This window comes from Pogona vitticeps, chromosome 5 (assembly GCF_051106095.1).
Source record: "Pogona vitticeps strain Pit_001003342236 chromosome 5, PviZW2.1, whole genome shotgun sequence".
Classification (NCBI taxonomy): Eukaryota; Metazoa; Chordata; class Lepidosauria; order Squamata; family Agamidae; genus Pogona; species Pogona vitticeps.
The window spans coordinates 189,858,313-189,883,722 of record NC_135787.1 but is presented as its reverse complement, the minus strand read 5'-3'; the positions used below and the strand labels follow the sequence as shown (position 1 = coordinate 189,883,722).

At 43.8% G+C, this 25,410-nt stretch overlaps 1 protein-coding gene across 2 annotated transcripts in view; it reads left to right on the top strand.

Annotated features, from left to right (window-relative positions):
• Nucleotides 1–581: 581 nt before the first annotated feature.
• Nucleotides 582–25,410, top strand: part of LOC110070651 (store-operated calcium entry regulator STIMATE) — a 34,716-nt gene continuing 9,887 nt past the window's right edge. Inside the window, exons 1-6 of one of the 2 annotated variants that reach the window (XR_012088007.2) lie at nt 582–979; nt 5,850–5,898; nt 6,391–6,486; nt 8,227–8,348; nt 21,019–21,131; nt 23,880–23,963. Coding sequence is in view for 1 of the 2 variants with exons in the window: in XM_020778354.3 (XP_020634013.3) it covers nt 778–979; nt 5,850–5,898; nt 6,391–6,486; nt 8,227–8,348; nt 21,019–21,131; nt 23,880–23,963 (666 nt within the window). In the remaining variant the exon portion in view is untranslated. The remainder of the gene's footprint in view (nt 980–5,849; nt 5,899–6,390; nt 6,487–8,226; nt 8,349–21,018; nt 21,132–23,879; nt 23,964–25,410) is intronic. The other variant, XM_020778354.3, reaches the window with a different exon arrangement.

Here is a 25,410-nt window from a genome sequence, read left to right as displayed (position 1 = left end):
CGGGCTCTTTGGCCGTGTTCTGAAGGTTGTTCTTCCTAACGTTTCGCCAGTCTCTGTGGCCGGCACAGGTTGCAGGTTCAGACAAGCTTTCCTTCCAACGACCTGCGCCTGATCTTTTTGAGATGGATCGCTCTGCGCTACTCCTTGGGCTGCGTTTTTAGGATTGCTCGGGTCTCCCGTCTTCTTGGCCCCTTTCTAATATTCCAATACTTCCCGTTTTTACTTGAAATATTGGCTTTCCCTGATGCGGGGCCAGCCTTTGTAGGCTCCTTGTTTCGTTCTTAAATACATGGTCTTTCTCCGCCGTAAGACGCCTTGGGCCGGTCGCTAAGGAAGGGAGGCTGGGTAAAAATGAAGGAAGATCTTACAAGCTCCCATCCCGCTTGGAAAAGAGGCGGCGTGGCGGCAGCCTCGGACTCCCGCTCCCTTGGACTCGGAAATTAGGTGACTCGCGTCTAGACGTAGGGTCCCTTCCAACTGTTTCCTTCTAAGATGATGATGATGTAGGCTTGATCTCCCCTCCCACTCCCCGCCTGCTGGGCGTGGCCAAGTCCTTGGAAGCCCCTCCCCCCGGGGGGCACCTTCATAAGCCCCCCCCTCCCTAGAGGAAAGCGGCTCGGCTGCCCGGACGGGGTTCCCCGGCGAGGCGCTTCGTTTGCCCAGCGCGTCCGCGGCTGCTGCGCCTTCCTCTGTCTTTGGACCCGAGCAGCCGCCCCCGCGGTCCTCCGTTCGCCCGCCCGTCCGCCCGCTTTTTGTCCGCCGCGCCCCCTGGCGGTGATGGCTCTGCCCAGCGGGCCGCCCAACGCCAGCCGCTGGCTCTCTCCGCCGCCGCCGCCGCCTTTCGCCGAGGCGCGCCCGAGCCCCGGGCCGAGCCAGGTGAAGATCCGCCCGCGGGGCTGCGGCGACGGGGCCCTCCTCGGCCGCCTCGGGGTGCTGGTCCAGGCGCTGCTGGCCCTGGTGGCCTTCAGCACCCTCATGCGTAAGGAAAAACCATCCCAGCCCCTTCTTCCTCGGGCTCTCCCTTTCCCGCGGTCTTGCCTTCCTTTTGTTCGCATCTGTTCTTCTCCCCCCCCTCCCGCTTCTTTTTGGTCTCCCCCTCCCCCTTTTGTCAGGATTTGAACCCGTTCGGTGAAGGCGAGACTGGGCGAGAAAGGCAATCGCGCGAGGAGTGGGGGGGGGGGGGGAATGGCAGCAGGGAAGGAGGAAGGCGGAACGTGCGATTGAGTGACTCCATCAACGAAGCCACGACCCTGTGTTTGCAGGAACGCTGCAGGGCTCTTAAGGACGGGCAAATCTGAAGGTCCCTTGTTCATAGGGTCCTCGAAAGCCCCAAGCAACTTGGTAGAAGGGCCCATTACCGGGAAAACTTATCCTTCAGTGTTTTTCCTTCCTTCCTTTTCCTCCACCCCCCACCCACCCAGTTTTAGGCACGTCTGGACGACTGAGATGTTGCCTGGTGAACCTGTTGTGCATTTATTGTATTGTATTGTGCTGCCTCTCTCCCAGATTTAGAAGCCAAGGTGGCTTACAGAATTGTTTAAAAAACGGTAGCAAATAAAAACAAGAGTGTTAAAATGTTTAAAAATAGGGGTGAAGTTCATTGGAATATTAAAATGGAAACACTTGAACGTGTTTGATTGCAAATACTGACAGTAGTTTACTTTTTAAAGAGACAGCACATGGGTTAGAAACTTCGGGTGGGAGAGATTTTAATTTCCTGAGGCCTGCCTGAATAAAATCTTTGCCTCCTGCCAGAGAGATAGGCGTCTGTGTTAGAACAGTTCCCACCTCCACCCGCTGAGACATGACTGCTGGAGCCAAACCAAGTGTCTTGTGGAACCTTAAAGACTACACAGTTTCTTGGTCAAAAAAAAAGTTTTGATGGACTACAGCCACCGTCATCTGATCTGTGATATTTTCTGGCTATATTTACATATGTATCAGAGTAGATTGAGAAGAGGCTGTTTTTGATATAGAAAATGTGGCATTCAGACTGCAGGTAGAATACAGTGTACTGAAAATTTCCCCATCTTTACATTTTGGGGGGGGGGGGGGGCTAGCCCTGGTAGTCTATTACAGTAAAAGACCTTGTGGCAGGATTAAGAAGTCTTTTCTGGTGTAAGTTTTCGTAGACGGTAGCCCCCTTCATATTGCACTCAGGATCGGATACATGGGGTTCTGGTCTAAAAAAAGTTACATGCCATCAAATGGGGGAACAACTTATAGTGGCCCTAATAGGCCTTTCAAGGGAAGTGAGATATTTAAAGAGTGGTTTTACCAATTCTGTTCCCCCAGTCATTCCATGGCCGAGTGGGGATTTGAACCCAGGCCGCACGAGTCCTAGTCCGTCACTATCCACTGCATCACAGAAAATGACACTAAATAAAATGAAAGTCCCAATAGGGCAGATTTTTTTTAATCAACAGGACTTACGTAAATGTGGCCTTTATGAGTTCTGTGCATTCAGTGGCTTGAGTTCGGCCTCACAATTTCTCCTGTTAATGGAAAGAAGAAAACAACGGCAGCATCTTATTTAAGGATGATTCTGCGTGGTTAAGTCATTTAGGGTTTATGGCGCGCTTCTTTGGGTTTTCTGGATATCAGCTACGCAGAAGTATTTTCTTAGCCCCTCTCTCTGGGATAAATGCGCCTTGCTGCAGGCTGTATGGCGAGCAGAACACGTAATCCCATCAGCCACACCGTATTCGGGGTGATCTTGAGAGGCGTCTTTGGGGTTTGAACTCTTTGATTTTTGCTTCATAGCCAGGCACTCCAACCCACTGAGCTAGTGTATGTATGAGAGAGGTGCCTTGTGACTTACAGTGATCCTAATAGAACTTTCAAGGTAGGTGAGATATTTAAGGAGTGTTTTACCAGGTTCACGCCCCCCAGTGACTTTCTCTGCTTGAGCAGGGATTCAAACCCAAATCTCCTGAGACCTAGTCCATCACTCTATCCGCTACACCACACCAGATATCCTGCGCTAGCTCTGTGTAGTCTCTCTTAATGCTTTCCCACAAATTCACTCCGACCACGGCGATAAGAGTTTTCCTCATTATCAGTGGGGTTTCCTCATTTTACCTGTTGCTTAATCTGCTTGTTTCTCAGCCTAGCCAATCATTTGCTTGCGATCTCCCTACCCAAATGGGGAAAACTTTTCCCCCCACCTCCTCTCATTCTTCTGTAATTTTTTTAGTGGCAAAATCTGCCACATACTTGGCCTGATTGAACTATACGTAATCTAAAACTTCATGATCAGCCGAGCGAAGCCATCAGCTTCCTTTATCTGCTATTCTAATGTGCCCTCAAGTCTGACCTGATCTACAGTGAGCCTAATAATGTAAGTGAGTATTGAAGAAGCCTTTTCCTTAGGGTCACTCCCCAGTATGAGTCTGCATGTTGGAGTGGGGTTTCGAACCCAGATCTCCTGAGTTCTTTTTGTTGTTGTTTAGTCGTGTCCGACTCTTCGTGACCCCATGGACCAGAGCACGCCAGGCCCTCCTGTCTTCTGCTGCCTCCTGGAGTTGGCTCAAATTCATTCATGCCTGTGGCTTCCTTAGGGAGTCATTCTGTCTCATATTTGGTCTTTCTCTTTTCCTCCTCCAACTCCTCTTAGCATGATGGTTCACTTTAATATGTCTTGCCTTCTCATGATGTGCCCAAAGTAGAGGAAGTTCATCTAGGACCCATTTGATGGTCCAGGACATCTTCAAAGCTCTCTCTCTCTCAGCACCCTATCTCGAACAAGTCAGTTTTTACTCTCTCTGTTTTCTTCGCTGTGGTCTTGCACAGCTCCTTGTATTACGTTCTATAGATCGAAATGGGAACTGTTGATTTCTATGGGTGAAACCAATTCTTCTGTCTAGCGTTTTGCTAGCAAACCAGGGCAATGAAGCTGATCGGCCAAGAATGGGAGAACCCGATTCTTAGCTTGGCAGGAGATCTGAGAATCCTTTTACACACTCCTACCCACCCACCCATCCTCGCTTAATGGAAAAGGGCACGCTATGGAGCCCCAGCTGCCAAAGCTCAAGACACAGTTGTCGAGTGTGATAAGAAGACAACTTTAAAAGGAAGTGAGTTAATGATGTGACGCCTTGTTGAGCAGGTCTTGTCAAGCCTCATTAGATTTAAGAGAGTTATCAGAGGCAGTGTAATTATCACAGACACTAAAACGGCTGTATTAAAAGATAAAAGCAAGTATGATAGAGAAATAATTAACTGCTGAATAGGGCAGTAATTCAGAGATGGTTCTGAATTGGAGAGTACCAGCTAGGATTATGGGGGCATAAGATGTCTATGGAATCTCTTTCACTTGGGTTGACCTCAGAAGTTACAGAAGGGGGATGTTGGAGCCACATCAGAGCAACTCTGGATTGTAAAACCAGAGGGTTAGAATAATAAGGTCAATGGGATGAGACCACTCATCGGTATTTGGAGTCTAACAAATTTCAGAGGCTGATATCCTATTGAATTTACTCTTTGGGAAGAGTAACTATGCAAATATTTTTCACTATTTTGCAAGGTGTTGCACACCCAGCCTTGGTCTGGAACGGATCGTGCAGCAGACGCAACACACAATGGTGAAAGCTGCTTGCATGATTACTGTAAATTCCCTTGGATGTACTCGCCAGGACTCTGAAATGGAACTGGTTTCCTGTTTTTTCATTTCCATTCCAGAGCTTGCAGAGTTTTTAATGGAAGCATTGTGGAGGAATTTCTATAACGAACACTACACTGCGGTGGCCAGCTGTGGCTCTCCAGGTGTTTCTGGACTGCTCCTTCCATGATCTCTCACCATTGATGGCGCTGAGTGTGAATTGCATTTGGAGTGTTGTAGTTATCTACTCCTTTGTTGTATGTGTTGAGAATCACGAAGGTCCCTTTTGCCACAACAGTAGAGAATCCTCAACCCTCCCACCCAGATGTTATCAAAAGATTGGTCTGCATTTCAAACTCCTCCTGCTTCCATAGTTCATCGATTCATACAGTTCCCAGGGAGGGACCTGAGAAAATGTGCTGTGTAACAAAGGACCTGGTTATAGCATCCCAGATAGCTCAGTGGTTTAGGTCTCTGGAGCCAGTGGTTGGGAGTTCGATTCCCCCACTGAGCCTCCTGTGAGTAGCGCCAGCCTATGTAGCCTTGGGCAAGCTGCACGGTACCAGGCCGGCCCTAGAAGAAGTGAACGGGAAATCACTTCTGAGTCTTCTCTACCTGGAAAACCATGGAAAGGGTTGCTATGAGTCAGAACTGACTTAATGACTCATGATGATGATGATGATGACCAACGGAGAAGCTTTTGGGCCGAGGAGGTAATTGTGATACATAAGCCCAGAGGCGTCCAAAAGATTAATACCCATCAGAGTTTTGTGTTTTTTTTTAAATAGATTGTTGTGCTCTCTTGTTACATGTGTTTTTAGTATTGATTTTAATATGTTTAATATAATACTTGTATAAATCTTTGAACGTATTTGTATACTCACTTTTTTTTAGCTTTTAAATATTGTCTTTTAATTAAGCTGCCTTGGGAGCTTAATTAGAGAGAAAAGCAGGGTAAAAATATTTTAAATATATAATAAATCTCCAGTTAAGGATCACAGGCGCTAGAGCACGATCTGGGGGTCTTAACTATACAAGAAAAGGCCATATAGGGGAAAGAAGGAGTGACTCCTGTGTAAATCAGCTTGCTCCCTACATGAGCTTTTCACCTCTTCACCTTTGAGGTACACAACCAGAGACCAGAAACGGATTGCTAAAATGCAAGAGCATTTGCTCCATGTAATCTTGGTCATGTTTTAAGCTGCTTCTGCAGTAAACTTTTAAAAGCCCTCTTTTATTGTCTCTGCAGTAAAACGATTTAAGGAGCCGAAGGATGAGAGGCGACCCTGGAGGATATGGTAAGCTGTGTTTATTGCTTTAAAATAATGGCTGAGAAGATTTCTCTTGGCTATATTAAAAAAAAGGTTCATTATTAACTATTTAACTATTTATAAAGTGTATCTTGCCTTGCTGCCCACTGAGGTTCCCAAAGCGACGCTCCATAAAATTGATTTAAATGATTTCTTAGAAAAACAATTAGAAACCCTCTTTAACAGGTTAAAGCATTCTTTAAAACACAGGTTTAAAGTTAGTTTTAAACACCAAACTCAGCATCCTGTGGAGAAAAAGTACTTGTAGAAGGGGAATTGTACAGGTGATGTCCCCTCGGTTCTATAATGTGGATTATGGAGTAACATATCTTATATTCCTTGCCATGTGTCAGTTGCGTGACTTAGCACACGACAGGAGATACAAGCAGTGCCTATTTATTATTTATTTATTTATTTAATTTATATGCCGCCCACTCTATTGACTGCTGGATCACTCGTTTCAAGCTGTTCTCTTTCCAGGTTTTATGATACTTCCAAGCAAGCTATTGGCGCGCTCTTCATCCACTTCGCCAATGTCTTCCTGTCCGATTTTACAGAAGAAGACCCCTGCTCTCTGTAAGTGTGGCTTGGCAGTAGGAATGAGAGGAGGTAGCTGGGTTTTGACTTGGCAGGCAGCGCTCCTTGAACCAGGGAGCTGAGGTCTGAGCTGGGAGTTTCCCCCCTTTTTCAGCAAGTCTCAGCTGCAAGCACTAGACCAATGGCTCCCAAACATGGATAACCCATGTGTTCTTGAACTTCAACTCCCAGAAGTCTTCACCACCGGCTGTGCTGGCTGGAGTTTCTGGGAGTTGCAGTCTAAGAAGACCTGGGTTACCCGAGGTTGGGAACCACTGCATGAGATGGTTCTGCATGTGCCTTGGATTTACCTTTAATGGCCAAACTGTGGTTGGGACATCATGGATGAATTTCAGATTCACACCCTTCCTCCCTTCTGCAGCTCATTCTCTCTTTGGGGATGGTGCCAGGTCCTTTCCTGCCTCCCTAGTTCATTGCAGACTGGTGTGTTGTTGGATTGAAACTCAGAATTGAGAGAGAGAGAGAGAGAGAAAGTAGGGTTGTAAGGGAAAATGCCACACATACATCCCTTCTGCCCAACCTTGATTTGGAGGCAAAGCCCAGCTGCTTGCCCATGTTAAATTTCAGGAAGGAGTAGAGCAGAGGTAACAGAAAGTGGGGCTGATCCTTGGCTCTGTCTTCTATGCTGCGCCTGCTGCTCAGCTCCCTGACTTACAGCCCCTGTGTTGGTGTGGTCATCTGCCAAGCCTAAACCCACACAAGAGTTAAAATTGCAGTTTAGTCTTTATACCTAAATTGTTGTTGTTGTTCAGTCATTAAGTCATGTCCGACTCTTCTTGACCCCGTGGATGCCAGGCTCTCCTGTATTCCACTGTGGTTTCAGTTCTCTGCCTGCAGTGTGAATGTGTGCTTACCTCCTCCTTTCACCCTTCCCCCTTCACTTAATGGGTTTGCTTCTATCTGCAGTTTCAGGCATCCACTGGGGGATGTCTTGGAACCTATTCCCCCTGGATACAGGATATGTGTGTAGTACGATAGTGATGCCTTTTCTAGTATGCCTTTTCTGAAATATTAAGGAACAGCTAGGATACACTCTGAAAATTTAGAGTGAGAAAATCCGAGCACCTGCACCCTCATTCTCCCCATCATGAAACCAGAAGTAGTTGTAAATCCAGTTCTAGCTCAATCTGACCCCCCCCCCCGCACTTTGCACAATATTTTACATGCGAGTCATGGATCCATGGATTTTCCATGGAGCCTGATTTCCCATTTTATGTTATATGGATTGTAGGGGTTTGGGGAGCTTGTAAAGGAGGATGCAGCCAGGGGGTGCATGTTGCTGCCCCCCCCTGTGTCTCATTAAATCGTTGCATTCTTGAGCATTAAATTGCTCGGTGCAGTTCAAACGGCGCATGTTCAAAATCACACAACCTTCCTCAAACAATTAACTAGAAGATGGAAGCAATTGTTAAGTGTTAGGGAAGTGTTAAAAATATTTTCAGAAGTATTAAAAATATTTTAAATACTTGGGGAAGTATTCAAAATATTTTCAGATATAGCAAAAGGATAGCATTATATCTTTCTGTCTTTCTTATAACGTCTTAATCCCTCCCATGATCCTAACCTAGATTCCTTCTTGCAACATCATCCTTCCTTTTCAAGATGGAGAAAGACACAACTGCAAGCCACACATTTAAAACAGGATGCGGTTTGGCCCTAGAATCACCTTCAACCCTCTGGCTTGTTAGCATGTTTCTTTTTTATTCTTCTCTGCCTTAGTTACCTAATGAATTTCCTCTTGGATGCCACGTTGGGTATGCTGTTGATTTGGTTCGGGGTGAAGGTGGTGTCCTGGATTGTGGAAGACCGGAAATGCGAACACCTCATCTTTGGAGAGTATGGTGAGTTCAGGCTAAGCTTTGCACCAACCACTGATCATGGTCCTCCTTCCCATTCCTTTGAGAAGATGCTGCAGACCTTATTGTTTCAGCAAGCATTTAACGGCATGCTCCCTTAAGTTCTCTGCATGTATGTTTCCTGGAGCCCACCATCATCTGGAGTTTTATTTAATGTATGTACAGTGGTGCCCCGTATAGCGAGGTTAATCCGTTCCGGATTAACCCTCGCTATACGGAATCATCGCTAAACGGGTAGGGGAAATGTATTGGAACGCATTAAACTTCGTTTAATGCGTTCCAATACCTTTGTTACTTACCCGTTCAGCGAGGATTCCAGGTGCCGGCAGCCATTTTCGCGCCTTCGCTAAGCGAGGGCAGGGCGCGAAAACGGCTGCCGGCAGCCATTTCCGGGCTTCCGGCGGCCATTTTGGAACTGCCGATCAGCTGTTCGGCGGCTCCAAAATAGCCGCCGCAATACCCGATCTTCGCAATGCAGGTTTTCCCCATTGCGAAGATCGGGTATGCTTCCGTATAGCGATCCCGAAAAAGGGATCGCTATACGGAAACATCGCTATACGGTGCACTCGTTAAGCGAGGCACCACTGTACCATATTTTCCATGTATAAAACAACACTTTTTCCTAAAATAATCAAAGGAAAAATTGAGGGTCGTTTTATACATGGAAAAAAGGGGGAGGGATCAAAGCCTCCTGGCCCCCCCCATTTTCTTTGCAAAACATGGAGGGGAGAAGCTGCTTTTTGCAACAAAAGTGTAGGGGGAAGTGAGAGTCGCTTTCCCCCTCCATTCTCTTTGCAAAACATGTGGAGGAGGAAAGCAGCTTTTTGCAAAGAAAGTGGAGGGAGAAAGCAGGAATCGCTTTCCCTCTCCACTTTCTTGCAAAGAAAGAAATTTTGGATTAGAAAAGTGGGGGGGTGTCTTATACATGGGGTATCTTATACACAGAAAAATACAGCTTTTATTTTACAGGTATTTGCTGTGCTGAGTGATTGGGGTATGGTACCATGGTATCCGCAGGGGATCCGTTCCAAGCCCCCCCATGCCAAAAAACGTAGAAATGGCAAGCACTATACATAACATTGTCCCTGGCTCCCTCTAGTGGCTAATTCTGGTAAATTACTTAATATTTTCTGGCAGGAGGCTAGTGAGATAGGGAGGTTCCTACTGTAAATAAATAAATTTTCATTGCAGGCGATCATACGTTGCGACTATCATGAGAAGAACTGGCAGAGTTAGGAAGAGTTTAAAGTGGAAGAAAAAGAGGAAGATCTAGTGTGAAATGGACTGGCTTAGTAAAGGAAACCACAGCCTTTAGTGAGCAGAATTGTTAATGATAGGAGCTTTCCATGGTCATGATTTTATAGGGACAGCCTAAGTTGGAAGCAAGTTTAAGGGTAGATCAGAACAGCAGAAAGCTCAGATTATGTGACAGGGAGAATTAATATACATAGAGTAGACTTTGCATCATCATCATCATTGCATATTTATGCATTTAGTTTTATTTATCTTGTCAGTGTATGGCAGAATTTAGGAAATCTTCGACCATGAGACTCACTGTTATCTCTTCTGAGCAGTGATTTTCCAGGGACTTTTATGGAAAAGGACTTCCCCGGTCTTAAACTCCCAAAATCACATCTTTTCTGCATTTTCTAGTTTCAGAGAAAGGCACTGAAGAATTTATCATGGAGTTATTTAGAACTCTTATAATCCTACTGCTGTTTGCATAACTTTCTCTAGCTAATTCTGGCTAATTGATGAAGTGCATCTCAGTTGCGTAGCCAGACACACAACCAGCCATATGATCAAGGCATAGCACCTCATCAGTTAGTTGCAGTTAGCAAATTAGTCATGCTTTAATGCAAGCATCAATAATACTCTGGCTGCTGTGTTTAACAGATGCTGTATCTTTATTTTTTTTAAATGTGTCTTACATTGTTGTTGTTGTTTAGTTGTTAAGTTATGTCCGACTCTTCGTGACCCCCATGGACAGAGCACACCAGGCTCTCCTGTCTTCCACTGCCTCCCGGAGTTTGGTCAAATTCATGTTGGTCGCTTCGATGACCCGGTCCAACCATATCTCATCCTCTGGCGTCCCCTTCTCCTCTTGCCTTCACACTTTCCCAACATCAGGGTCTTTTCCAGGGAGTCTTCTCTCTTCTCATGAGAAGGCCAAAGTATTGGAGCCTCAGCTTCAGGATCTGTCCTTCCAGTGAACACTCAGAGTTGATTTCTCTTACATTAGGGCTAGAGAATTGGCTTTTCTTATTGTAAACTGAGACTCTTTGTGGATTTGTTAAGTAGCTTTCTACCCTTTCCAGCCTTCCAGAGAAGGGAGAATAACATTTATTCTTTGCGTTATGACAATTTGTTTTTACTTCTTTTCGTTAACAAATGTAATTAATGTGAATTTGCACAGAAAGAATTCAGCTGAAACTGGTGCAAGCAACTAGCCTTAAATATTGCTTATATTCATTTTTTTTCTGAGAACACAAACTATACTTTCCTTCTCCCTCTTTTTTTTCTGGTTCTTCTCCGTTTATATTTTTTTGAACGTCTTCTCCAGAAATTTTCCCTCTAGGGGGCAGCAGTTGTCATAAAATATGAACATCCGCTCTGTATATTTTTGGAAAGGGCTTGTTTTTCTGTGTGTTTTGATAAAGCTTCTTAAGGAGTTTTTGTGCAGTTAAGCAAAGATCACAAAAGTACCAAAGGACAAGACGTACTGTATCTGTTCAGGAATTTTCTTTCTTTCTTTTTTTTTTTTAAGAGGCAGTCCAGGGTCTTTTACATTTTCAGGAAAGATGTGATGTAGCCACTCTACCTCAGGTGGAGCCAGAACTGTACAAAACCCTTCAGATGTTCTTGGAATTCTCTTGGATGTGGGGTTTTGTACCTTAGTCATGGGGAGTCAATGGCTGATGGACAGATTCCAAAAGATCTCCTGTGTGGAGAATCAGTGCAGGGAAAGCGGAAATCTCAGAGGGAGATCACAGGGAAATCTCAGAGGGAGATCACAGCTGCGATACAAGGACATCTGCAAGGGGGATCTGAAGGCCTTAGAAATGGACCTCAACCGATGGGAAACCTTGACATCTGAGCGTTCAGCCTAGAGGCAGGCGTTGCATCATGGCCTCTCCCAATTTGAAGAGACCCTTGTCCAGCAGGCCGAGGCAAAGAGGCAATCCTGAAAGCAGCCAAATCAGGGAGCTGGACAGGGGACAGATTGTATTGGTCTTCAGTGTGGAAGGGATGGTTACTCTCGAATTGGCCTCCTCAGCCACACTAGATAGACACTGTTCCAAGTCCTCCATACAGAGCACGTTACCATCGTCTCTGAGACTGAAGGATGCCTAATCTGAAAAAATCATGGGGAGCACCAGGCCTTAGCTTCGGCTTCTCAGAGGACTTTCGTGTGCATGTGTGAGCTCTGGCTTGTTGTCATGGCGGTGGTGAAACATTTCCATTGCAACCCTTCAAGTTCCTGAAAGCAGCCGGCCAAGTTTTGCTTTCCTACTTTTGCTTTGTTTTGACAATAATTATCCCTCCCCTCCTCTTCCCCCCCCAGCATAGAACGTGTTGTTGTTATAATCTCATAGTGATAAATTATTACTAATAATCTTATAACTGTTGAGTTGGAAGGGATCCTGTGGATTATCAAGTCCTGCTCCTGTCAAGGAGGCCCATTGGGGGAATCGAATTCCCAACCTCTGGTTCCGCAGCCAGAAACCTAAACCACTGAGCTATCCAGTAGTTCATTAAAGAGAATCATTATCATCATCTTAGAACTGCAGAGCTGGAAAGGACCCTCTGGGTCATGGAGTCCAGCCAATGTCAAGAAGGCCCAGTGGGGGATTTGAACTCCCAGCCTCTGACTCCAGGAGATTCCTAAACCACTGAGTTATTCGAAGGAACTACTTGCCTTCTTTAGAACTCAGTAATAATCACAAACAGAGATATGAATTGAATCCAGAGAGGAGGAGGCGGCACTGCAGATTTTATTCCAGTTTTTATGCATTTGAGAAATGGTGATATATGCCCCAGCAGGACCTGGCTGTAGCAGATGTAAAGGGCTCAGAAGGCCAGGATAAAGATTTATGTGGGGCTTGGCTAGAACTTGGTGGACTGTTTTTTTAAATGGAATTTATTGCAGTACTTGGTATTCTGCCCAAACAGTGATTCTTTTGTCACTTTTGTGCTGGGTGAAATATATATCGGAATGGTCTTTGGCTCCCCCTAGTTGCAGACTTTGATAGTGCACCTTAAAAAGATGACTCTATATACAGTGGGGTCTTGACTTAAGAACGGCTCGAGTTAAGAACATTTTGACTTAAGAACCACTCTCATAGGAAAATATTGACTTACATACTTAGATTTGAGTTAAGAACTGAAAAAAAAAACCACGTGGGAGGCAGGGAAAGTGCAAAATTTGAACTTTCAGTTAACTGTTGGCCAGTGAAAAGGGTGCCTGTCTGCTTCCTCACTCCTCCCGGCGTTTAGAGAGTGGATTGGGAGACAGTCTTCAGGCTGCCTGGTACTGCCTGGACTGTATTTTCCCTGCCTTCCCTGAACCTTTCTTGACCTAAGAAAAAAAAGAAACAAAATATCCCCATCTAGTGGTCGAAGGCGGAATAGCAGCTTCCAGTTAGTTTCTATGGACGGAAAAGAGCAGATACGGATCAAATGGTTTTCAATGCATTCCTATGGGAAATGCAGATTTGTCCTGAGAACCTTTTGACTTGAGAACCGCCTTCCAATACGGATTAAGTTCTCAAGTCAAGACCCCACTGTACCGTGTTTCCCCTAAAATAAGATGAGGTCTTATATTAATTTGTGCCCCCAAAAATGCATTAGGGCTTATTTTTAGGGGATGGTTTATTTTTTCATGTACTACAATCTACATTTATGCAAATACAGTCCTGTCATCTTCTTCTGGTTGCTGCACAACGGTGGAGGGCGGGCTTTCACTTAACTGGGGGTTTTTTGGGGGGGTAGGGTTTATATTACAAGCATCCTGAAAAATCATACTAGGGCTTATTTTCAGGTTAGGTCTGATTTTCGGGGAAACAGTATGTATATGATTTATTTATTTTTTTGCCATTTTTGGAAAGACAATCACATATAACGTTTTAAAATGTCTCTCCGAATTCTTCTTCATTTTCCAAGGTGGATTTGATTTAAATTTTTATTGAAAAAAATTGGATTTTTTAAAATTTAAATTGAAAAAAATCAATTATTTTGAATTTTAAATAGTGATGTAAATCAATCTGGTGTTTTTTTTTTTTTTAAAAAAAAACTTTGAGTTTTGTCCACCCTGATAGGTGCCTGAAAATGCCCTTAAAAACAAACTAGAAGATAATGGCCAGAATCCTGTTGACAGTTTACACATGCATATGTTATGTTGTATAACTTAAGACGCTAACTCGCTTTTGCTTCTCACTGTTGAGTTCTGAGTTATATTACAAGGTGCATGTCCGGCTGTGTGACAAGTACACACTCCGTAGTGGCATCACTGCATTATGAGTTAGGGAAAATTTGGCATGACTAATAATAATGTATAATAAATAACCTTAGAACTGCAGATCTGAAAGGAGCCCTCTGGATCATTGAGTCCAGCTCCTGTCATATTGGGGTTAAAATTGCTTTGACACCAGAAATCTTTTTATTGAATATATTACCAACTACACACACACACACAAAAAACAAGACCTACAGTGGACCCTTGACTTACAGACGGCTTGACTTACAGTCTTTTTGAATTACAGACTTCTCTGGCCGCAAAATTTAGGCTTGACTTGCAGCCTGAGATTTGACTTACAGACCAGAAAAAAACCAAAATGGAACAAAAACGGCCTATTACGGGATTAATCGGTTTTCAATGCACTGTAGGTCAATGGAGACTTGACTTACAAACTTTTTGACTTGAGAACCGCCTTCCAATATGGATTAAGTTCTCAAGTCAAGACCCCACTGTACTTACCTTACACCTGATAATGGCAGGTAGAATTGTATATGCAGGTAGGTGGAAGACGACAAAGGTACCGACAAAGAAGAAATTTGTTGAGAAGATTTTGGAACTAGCAGAAATGGATATTTTGACAGATACACTAAATGACAGACTGGATAATAATAAATGGGAACCTCTTTATATCTGGATGAAATCTACATCAAGTTAAGTAGAATAGATTGGATTAATACTATGTTAGAGAGCATAAGACAAGATTAAATGAATGGAACATATTGTAATAAATCATTCTGGTTGCAACGGATAGAAAGGTAGAATAAAATAAAATAAAAATAATTTTTTTTTTTTTAAAAAGGAGGCCCAGTGGGGAATCGAAATTTCAACTTCTGACTCCTCAGCCAGAGACCTAAATCACTGATGCATGCATAACAGGATTTTGGCCACCAGTAAAGCAACTGTGTCTTTAATTGTATGCTATTTTTGAAATGAAAATTCCATATAATCTCCCTGGGCAAAAGTAACTAGTTCCAGGCAACTGTTACTTGTAACTCACTACCTCCAAACTCTGAGGAAAGTCAAAAACAGAATACATTTTCCAGGTGGTTGGAGGCAAGCTGACAGATGCCAAAGGAGGTCAATTGAAGGAAGGCGCAGAAAGGTATAATCAGGCAGGCATTGAACTGGAGCGGGAAAAGCTTCTTATGGCAAAAAAGGAATCAGTGCGATGTAGCGGTTACGGTCTTGGCATTATAAAGGAGGAGATCTGAGTTCAGATCCCACTCAGCTGTGAAGCTCAGTGGGTTAGCGTTCGCAGCCTATAAGGGGTATAGGGAGAGTGTAGCTGATTACTTTGTCTGCCTCTTCAGCATGCCTTAGAACTGTAGACCAAAAAAAGAGGCAACTTTTCTTGTGTTGCTCTCTTAATGAACCTGGTAGGAAAGGCCCATTTTAGCTGCCCTAATTTCTTTAGAGGAAGGGTGGATAAAAATGGCATTAATCCGTGAAATAAAAAGGTTTGGGTGGAAGAGCTTCTGTCCCAGATAAAACAAACCTCTCTGTCTAATACGTGATCCTGGGTGTGTTTAAACTGACGCAGAGACATGATTTGTCTACGGGACCCTCCTTTTTGTCTGCTCAAGTCTTGTTGTGTGATTCGTAACTCTCTAAATCTCTTTAAATCAAAGTTAGGCCTGAACTTGGACTTCTCTCGTGCTTTCTACCAAGCAGAGATGGCGTTTGGTCTCTTTGGATTTCTGCCGTGCTGTCTAATTGATAGGGTGTATGTGTATATATATATAAACAGCTTCAGAAAGACTTAGTAGGGAGTTAACTTAGGATGGCTGCTGGCTGTTGAGGGCCTTGGAATCGATGGGGATTAAAAATAATTCCAGTGCACGCAAGAACGGCTAGGAGAAACTGCTGCTCTCCCTTACAAGGCATTGAAATTCTCCCCAACCTGCCCCGAGGACTGTACAACCCTTTGCATGGCTGACGTTCGAGGCAGGATGATGGCAGAGAAGCATCAAAGACACCAGGAGCCAGATGTTGGAAATGTGCTTTTTTTTTTTTTAAAGAGGAATTTCAGGAAATATAAGATGATCAAGATGAAATTTGGCAGCTTCACCTGTTGGTTTAACCTCCTCGCTCTGTATTCCTTGTTTTTCTGGCCCATTTTTCCCATGCTGGGTTTCCCCCCCCGACCGCCCAGCAGTCACGTGGAAACAGAGCTCCCCCCATTCAGAAAATTTGGGAATATCGGTTTCACAGTCCCAGTCCATTGCCCAAAGAAATGAGATCTCAGCAATGCCTTTTAAATATCCCACTTAGCCGAAAAGTTTGCCAAGTGCCTCTAATCAGGTGCTTTGCCAGTTTGGGCAAACTCTCAAAAATATTTATAAGAAAAACTATTTTTGTAATGCAGTTATTGGGGTGGCGGAAGGTCCAGGGAGCAGCTGTGGCCTTTCAGTGTCCCAGATGTGGCCCCCAAACTCTGGAAATTGTGCTCCCTTGCCTTAAAAAACTGAAATAATACAATCTACAAAAGTTTATGGCAAAAAAGGTGTTTATGTCTTTTCGAATCTAACTAAAGGACATAAACACCAATATATATTTTTTGCCATAAACTTTCATGGATTGTATTATTACAGTTTTTTTAAGGCAAGGGAGCACAATGAATGATTAACCATTTTGCAATGTATCCTATTTAGGTTTCAGCCTTATCAGCTTGAAGGGTATTTCTTTTATTGATCGTTTTGTGTATATGTGACCATGAGAATTTTAATAGGAAAGCCCCTGATAAGGGTATGCAACTAAAAACAACCTGTTAGATTGTGCTCACACGAAGCACATCACCTCTTGTTTTTGACTTAGCTTTGTACCCACTTACTTCGGCCCAGGTTTTTGGAAAACTTACTTTGGGACTTACAACTTCCTGTGAATCCACTTGTTAGTTTGTGGTACTGGCTGGGTGATTCAAGGAGTTGGACTCCAAAAAACATCCTATTTTCTGAGTTCTCCCTGAGAATCCTCGGATGTCTTGTCGATCAGAGGAGATGGAGAAGCAGACTAACTTTTGCAGCTTCCTATGTGATATCTTTGTGGGATGTGGTGGCGCTGCGGATTAAACCGCAGAAGCCTCTGGGCTGCAAGGTCAGAAGACCCGCCATCGTAAGATCGAATCCACGCAACGGAGGGAGCTCCCGTCACTTGTCCCAGCTCCCGCCAACCTAGCCGTTCAAAAGCATGTAAAAATGCGAGTAGATAAATAGGTACCACTTCGGTGGGAAGGTCACGGCGTTCCGTGTCTAAGTCGCGCTGGCCACTTGACCACGGAAACTGTCTTCAGACAAATGCTGGCTCTGTGGTTTGGAAACGGGGATGAGCACTGTGCCCTAGAGTCAGACACGACCAGATTAAATGTCAAGGGGAACCTTTACCTATGCGATATCTTACAAAAAAAGAGCAACATATCGCTGATGGGTGATGCAGACTTGCTTTGGCTGCATAGATTTCAGGTATGCTGGGGTTAGGGTTTAAACCCATTTTTTCGCATAAAGGACCCCCAGCTCTGAATCTCTCCTAGAACCAAGGAGATCTAAGCTCACATTCCATGTGATATCACATGTATTCGCTCCTTTCCTCCCTTGCAACCAAAAAAAGCAAAAAAAAGCAGGAATTCAGGATGATTAATGTCCTGTGTTCTCTCAAGTTCTTTCTTTCGGCAAATGTGAAAACTGTGAGCCCTGTGAGATTTTCTTCTCTCTCCCCACGGTTTCCTCTTGTATCACAAGCTCTGTGGAGGGAGACCCTAGCAGTTGGAAAAACAGATTTCTGCCTAGCGGTGAGGCTGGAGAGTGAGCTTAAGAAAACACAAAAATCTAAAAGCTTGCTTGGCCTTTGGGACTTTATTTATTTATTTACTTCACGGTTGCTTAGTTCTTTGGGACCTGCCCTTGGTATTCTCTCACAAACACTCGATTTGTAAGCTTTTTTCTTTCTCTCTCTCCCGCTCACAAGCCAGGAAAACTTTTGGATAGATTCTTGTTGATGCCTCTGATCTGTGCATCCTTCTTTTCACAGTCTGATCCTCGGAGACTCAGTCTGCTTTTTGCCCTAATGTTTTCACTGACGCCGACCTCCGAGTTCCTGAGCTGTTTTGAGAAGGGCAAAATCGGTCCTTTTGGCTGCATATGGCCAGAGGCAGTGAGAGATAGCTTGGAATACCCCTCCGTATCTTAGAGGTACTAGTGGTAGAGACCCACCTGGCGGTAGCAAGCGAGTAGTTATGTTTTTTGAGAAGCGTGTAATTGCCATCCAGCCTTCCAGCTCCATCTGGAAATATTTAGTGGCGTTTATGCAGCTGGGAAACCTTTAAAGGCTGCTGTGGTTTTGTTGTGGGTTTTATTTTCATTGTGTTTTCCTGTTAGCTCCCTCCCCCCCTCCCCCGACCCTCCATGGGTCATTGCATGCCAGCTGGAAGTAAATTATGGATACAAGGAAGAGCGAAGGAGTTCCAGCTCAGAGGGGAAACAATCCATCTGTTCTGTCTCTCGGCCTCAGGCAACGAGGTTAGATGGCGTTTTGTGCAAGGTATAAATTGTTTGGGCAGGATAAAGTGATGCACTGCTATTGTCATTTTTGCAACCTGGGTTCTGAAAAGTGGTCTTTGGCTCATTTCCAGTCAGTTGGAAGTTCTGTCCTTCCCTAGCCTTCCGCTGTTTCCCAAATGATGTTAAGGGCTTAGCTGTTTGCTAGAGCCCAGTATGAGATATTGGATAGAGTGATGGATTAGGACTCTGGAGACTAGAGTTCAAATCCCCTCTTGGCCATGGAAGCTCACTGGGGGGAACTGGTAAAACCAGTTGTTAAATATCTCATTTACCAGGAAAGCCCAAATAGGGCAGCTATAAATCGGTTCTGACTTGACGGTATAGAAGAACAACCACCACAATAGACTGTTGATGGACCTCTCACTTACTGGAGAAAATTAGCTTTATTGGACTACTACTTATAGACTTGAGAGTCCCTGGACTGCAGAGAGAACAAACCTATCCATTTTGAAGGAAATCCACCCTGAGTGCTCACTGGAAGGATAGATCCTGATGCTGAGGCTCCAATCCTTTGGCCATCTCATGAGAAGAGAAGACTCCCTGGAAAAGACCCTGATGTTGGGAAAGTGTGAAGGCAAGAGGAGAAGGGGACGACAGAGGACGAGATGGATGGACAGGGTCACCAAAGCTGCCACCATGAATTTGACCAAAGTCTGAAGGCAGTGGAAGACAGGAGGGCCTGGTCTGCTCTGGTCCATGGGGTCACGAAGAGTCAGACACAACTCGACAACAACTTCTAGATTTGCCTAGCCAATATGGTCAAAGCTCTTCTATTCCATGTGTGTTGGCAGCAAGAATCTTTGGTACTGTCTACAGGTATTGATACCATATATTGATGAAATCCACAGTTTTCTGAGTGCAACAAAACGGAAGAAGGAGCATCTGTCGATGTTCTCCTGGGACTCTGTAAACAATTGGAATCGACCTCAACTTAGGCAGCTCTCAACACTTCTACTGTCCTCCTAGACTCTCGATTCATCCCGAGTCTCCAGCATTTGCTGTGTGGGCAGAGGCTTAGCCTAAGCAAATTGTTGGATTGATTCTGAGCCTGCTTATGTAATTTTTGGAAGTGTTAAAAACCATCTTATTATCCCCGGAAGAGAACATCTGGATGTAGGCTTTTTAAACACGGTTGACGATTTTGACTCCATGAGAGATGAGTTCATAATACTCTGCTGACCAAGTTAATAAATAATGCCTTTCTATTGTTGCTTACTAATTCCTTGAGTCTTGTCTTGGATGATCTTTCCTAATTTATAAGCAACGGTTTTGGGGATCTGGTGTCACAATCACTATGGGATAACAGCAACACTATCACCCTTATCGCATTTCATATCCTCAGACATGCGGCGCTCCTCGGCTACTTAATAGATTTGGAATGGGGTCCAACCTAGGGAAGGTGACTATCACTTTTAGCCCACATAGAAGCTCATATAGTCTTAAGCAACTGGACATCACTCAAGAATATTGGTACTTGCAGCTGAGACCATTCTGTTTTAGAAAGCGGTGTGTGTGCGTGCGTGTGCGTGTGCGTGCACAGTGTTGACAAGCTTGTTTCAAGGCATGAGAAAGGTTCTTCTAGCTATCACATGCACATCTCTGCACATACAGACATGCATGTACATGTTGTTCTTAAAGGCACCAGGTAAGAGAGTACCCAGAACTAGAGGCGAAATGATATGTTGTATGGGAAACTTTTTTCTTGAAGAAACAACATAGTATTGAAAAACACTTTAAAGGGCTGAAGGCAGGGTTCCAAATTTGAACGGGAATGGTCAGGGTAAGTACCCTATTCCCTTTTGCCTTCAAACAAGACTTAGGAGAGATATGGAAGCACTTTTCAAATACTTGAAAGGTAATCCTACAGAGGAGGGGCAGAATCTGTTCTTGATCATCCCAGAATGCTGGACACATAACAATGGGCTCAAGCGACAGGAAGCCAGATTTTGACTAAATACTGTATCGGAAAAAATTTCCTAACTGTTGGAGCAGTACAACAATGGAACCCATTACCTTGGGAGGCGGTGAGCGCTCCAGCACTGAAGGCACTCAAGAGAAAACGGGACAACCCTCTGTCAGATATCTTTTGATTTGGATTCCTGCTTGGAGCAGGGGGTTGGATTCCGCAGCCTTAGAGGCCCCTTCCAACTCCATAATTCGGTGACTCGAATGTTTGCATTTCCCTCATTGTGATCTTGCTCCTGTTAGTACGGGATGATGAGAATTTGGTGAACCCTGTTGTGTTCATCGGATAACCTTCTAGCATTCAACTCCTTTGGGGTTTTATAAAATTAGATTTTTGAAATAAGCATTGCTTCTATTTCTGGACTGCTGAAACACCTAGGTTGCAATCCTTTTTTAAAAACCCTGAGACAAGATATTCTAGCAGAGCCACCGAAAGGGCAAATTGTTTGTACTTTCCAAAATATACAGACACCAAGTTCATGTGTTCATGGTTTGTATTGAAAGCATGCTGGTGTGGGCTATGGCTCTGTATAAATTTGGTTCTCCAATTAAACACCTGAACGAATAAATCCCTGGATTCCTGAAAGTTAGATTGATTTTTGCTATTCCTCTCTTCCAGGTGACCCTCCACAAGCAGCTGCTTGGATTGGCCAGTGTCTCTTCTATTTGCTTATTATGGTCTTTGAGAAGACTGTCGTTGGCCTTGTTTTACTCATTCCTGGTTGGACAAAGGTAAAAGTGATGCACCTCACAACTGAATTTTTTTACCTCATAAAACAGCCAGGGAAATTTACTTTTTTTGGGATTCTACGTCACCGAATCCCTCCACCATACTGGCTTAGGAGATTTCTCTGAAAGGTGGTTTTTCCAGACTGATGTTGGTGGTTTGCTACCTAATACCTGCAAGCTGTCTCTAAAAGCGCGTGTAGAACCTTGAGCTCCAGTACTGTAATTTGCGGTCAATTTTTGATAAGATAGAACTTGATTATTATGGTTTCTAATTTTATGACAAGTGCTAGATTATTAATACAGTGGTGCCTCGCTTAGCGATGTTAATCTGTTCTGGAAAAATGTCACTAAGCGATTTCATCGCTAAGCGATTTTAAAAAGCCCATAGAAACGCATTAAAACACGTTTAATGCATTCCTTTGGGCTTAGAAACGTACCTTTCAGCGAAAATCCTCCATAGCGCCACCATTTTCGCTGCCTCTTAAGTGAGGCAAAACAGCAGGCGGCCATTTTGTTTTTCCAGTGGCCATTTTGAAACCGCCGATCAGCTGGCCGAAAATGGGGGCTTTGCGATGATCGCTTCCCCGCGATCATCGCAAAGCAAATTTTCCCCATAGGGACCATCGCTAAGCGATCACTTTTGCAATGGCAAAAAGTCCAGCGCTAAGCGATTTCGTCGCTCAACGGAGCGATCGCTAAGCGAGGCACCACTGTAGCTAGATACTGGAAAGACAAACATGATATCAAATTAGAAGATTGGTATAACAAAGTATGGGACTTTGCGTTAAATGACAAATTGACCACTGAACTAAAGGTGAAAAGAGGGGAAATAAGTTTGAATATTTTTATGCTATTTGGGGTAGATTTATTGAATTTGTATTATCGAAAGGAAAGGGGGAAGCCTCTAAGCAGCAATCAATACAATTTTGGAAAAGAGGTTCGTAATAAAAGAATTACTCCAAAGAGTCCCTTGGTTATGGGGATGCACTGGGTTTTAGATTGTTAGTCAGTATTTTGTATTGTTTTCTATTGTATTTGTTTTGGAAAATAATATATATATTTTTAAAAGTAATCAATTGCCTCTATTCTGTCCCTCCCCCATACCTATTCTGAAATTTAGTACAGGCATACCTCGGTTTACAAACGCCTTGATTAACGTAATTTTCAGTTTACAAATGAAAATCCATTGAAAATAATGTCTCGGTTTACGATTTTCCCCCCGCAATACGAAGAAAGTTTCCCCAGGATGCATTGTGCCTGGGAGGTTTATAGCCCTGATGCATGCGTTCCTATGGGAAATGGCCTTTTCGGTTTACATTTGTTTTTTGCATTATGAAACGTCCCGGAAAATGCATTAAATTCATAAATGGAGGTACGCCTGTATTTGAATTGCTGAATGTCAGTGGCAATTCAATTTTTGAGTAATCATAAAATCAAAGTCAACGGAGTTAAAATGCCTAATGAAGCCATTGAGTTCAATTTGCTCACTACAGAAATTCTTTCTAGTATTATCCCCCCCCCCCCTTTGAATTCTCAGCTGCAACTGAAGTATTTTGGCTCTTCATACTCTATAGTTTGGGACCTTGATACCTGGCAGAAAGCCTTCTTCCAGTGAGATCTACCCAACCTATTCCATCTTCCCAGACCGGGTGGTTGAGATTACTTACCCCAAGAGAGCCCTGGAAATATACCAGAAACCTGGGCCTTCTCAGTGGTCCCCCCGCCCCCGAATAATCTTCTGCTCAAAATTCGCGTGTCCCCTTCATTGCAACTTTTCAAACTTGAAAACATGACAGGCTTGCCCGGAGTTTTCATCATAGTGCAGAAGATTTTCAGCACTTATATCATCTGTTCTGCCACCTTATCTTTTAGATTACTTTTAGTTATTCTATGTTTTTGTGTATCTAGCTTGGTAGATCTAATTTGGTTTTTGATATAATTAATATGTTCAGTTCTTTTTGAAGTGTTGTCTGTTATTCCACTGTTTTGTGAACCACCCCGAACGGTCTTGATAGCTAGATGGGTGGTATAGAAGTTGAATGAATGAATGAATGAATGAATGAATGAATGAATGAATGAATGAATGAATGAATGAATGAATAGTCCTCCTCTATTCAAAACTAGTTAGGCCTCATCTGCAGTACTAAGTCCAGTTCTGGACATCACACTTAAAGAAGGATGCTGACAAATTGGGACAAGTTCAGAGGAGGGCAACAAGGATGGTCGGGGCCTGGAAGCCCATGAGGAAAGGCTGAAAGAATTGGGCATGGTTAGCCATGAGAAAAGAAGTCCAAGGGAAAGATATAATAGCGCTTCTCTAATACTTGAAAGGCTGTCATGCAGAGGAGGGGCAAGATCTGTTCTCCATCATCCCAAGAGCAGGACACATAATAATGGGCTCAAGGTACAGGAAGCCGGATTTCGGTTGAATATCAGGAAAAACCTCTTAACTGTTAGAGCAGTAGGACAATGGGACCCACGACCTCGGGAGGTGGTGAGTGCTCCAACACTGGAGGCCTTCAAGAGAAATTCAGACAACCACCTGGCAGATATCCTTTGATTTGTTTTCTTGCACTGAGCAGGGAGTTTGACTTGATGGCCTTATAAGCCCCCTTCCAACTCAATTATTCTATGATTCTATTCTATGATTTTATAATTTCTTCATCTTTATTCATTTGTTGGCCAGCCATTTGATTTTATAAACTCATAAGTTTGCTTTCTGTAAAAGAGGTGTGTTTTTTTCGCTTTCAGCTTCAGGAAATTCTTCTGGGTTATATCCCTGACCCTCATCTGGAACTGGTGCTGGTGATGCTTGTGGTACCGTTTATGGTCAACGTGAGTTTGAAAAAAAAATGTTGGAAGGAAATAAGCTTTTAATGCCTGGGATCTTGAAGGCTCTCCTAGGAATTTCACCTCTGCTATATGATAGGAATTTCACCTCTGCTATCAAAACTGCCTGCATGGATATTTCATATGGTGATGGAATATGGGTGTATAAGATTTCCAGAGGAAGAGAGGCAACCCTCTCCTTCTTTTCTGCCCTGAGTCTCGGGGGGCTGGAGGGAGGGGAGGCTACCTGGACATCCATAGATGCCAGAAGCAGCCAAACAAAATCATTTGTGGACCTATAAGCCAACATTCTCCAACTTTGCTAACCAACGAGTGACCCCCTCCATTGTATCGCAACAAATGGAAAAGATGCAAAATGCAAATAGTATTAATGTTCAAAGCATCTGGCAGGGTAAAAATATTAGACATTATTGGACTGGATGTTTTTCAGCTTGAGAAATAACAGGAAATCTGTGCCTCGGATTGTTCCATCCAGTGACAAATTGAATAGGAGAGGAAGCAGATCACTTTGATAGGAACCTTTTAATTAGCTGCTCAAACAATTATCTAGACTCCGTGGGTATAACAATTAGAAGCCATCAGGAAGGGAGATTTTGGAAGGGTGTCGGATTTTTATTGCCACCAGATGGCTCTCATCACAACACCACGCTGGCCCTTAAGAAAGTTAAGAAAATGCCTGTGGGATTTCATCAAAAATCTGTCTCGTCCAAGTCTCTTGTTTTTCTCCGGGGCCGGCCCTGGGAAGGTCCAATGGCAGCTATCCTTCAGCAAATGGTGCCCAAAGGTATACTGCCACGCTATATGGAGGGTCGATTTGAGTAGCATGGCTGTACTACATCCATGGGAGATCATGTTAAATTGGCTTTCATCACCTATGATGGCAGTGCTTTACACAAAGGCCTGGTGTGTTGTGTGAAGGAGTGTCGTTTTTTTCACCCATCTATCTTGAATCAACATCATTCATTGTCCCCTTCTCCTCCTGCCCTCACACTTTCCCAACATCAGGGTCTTTTCCAGGGAGTCTTCTCTTTTCATGAGATGGCCAAAGGATTGGAGCTTCATCTTCAAGATCAAATTGGCCCCTGCATTTTTATATGCAGTACTATGTGTTTCTGGTGGCACAAGGGACACTTGGGTTAATAATCCTTAGCCTTAACCCTAGTTTTTATATTATTTATTTTAACATTGTAAGCTGCTTTGGGTCCTTTTTGAAGAGAAATACAGGGTATAAATAGCAAATGAATAATCCTAATGCGAAGCACAGATTCATTGCTGGTTAAGCAGTCTTAACTTGACTCCAGAGGGGCCTTTCCATACAGCCTCACTGCCAAATCTGGGCTTCCTTATCATGGCTCTCAGTCAGGCTGTTTCTATGCTGATGTGGTACAAAATTTGTTTATTTATGTATTTAAAATGGTTTTTAACCCCGTCT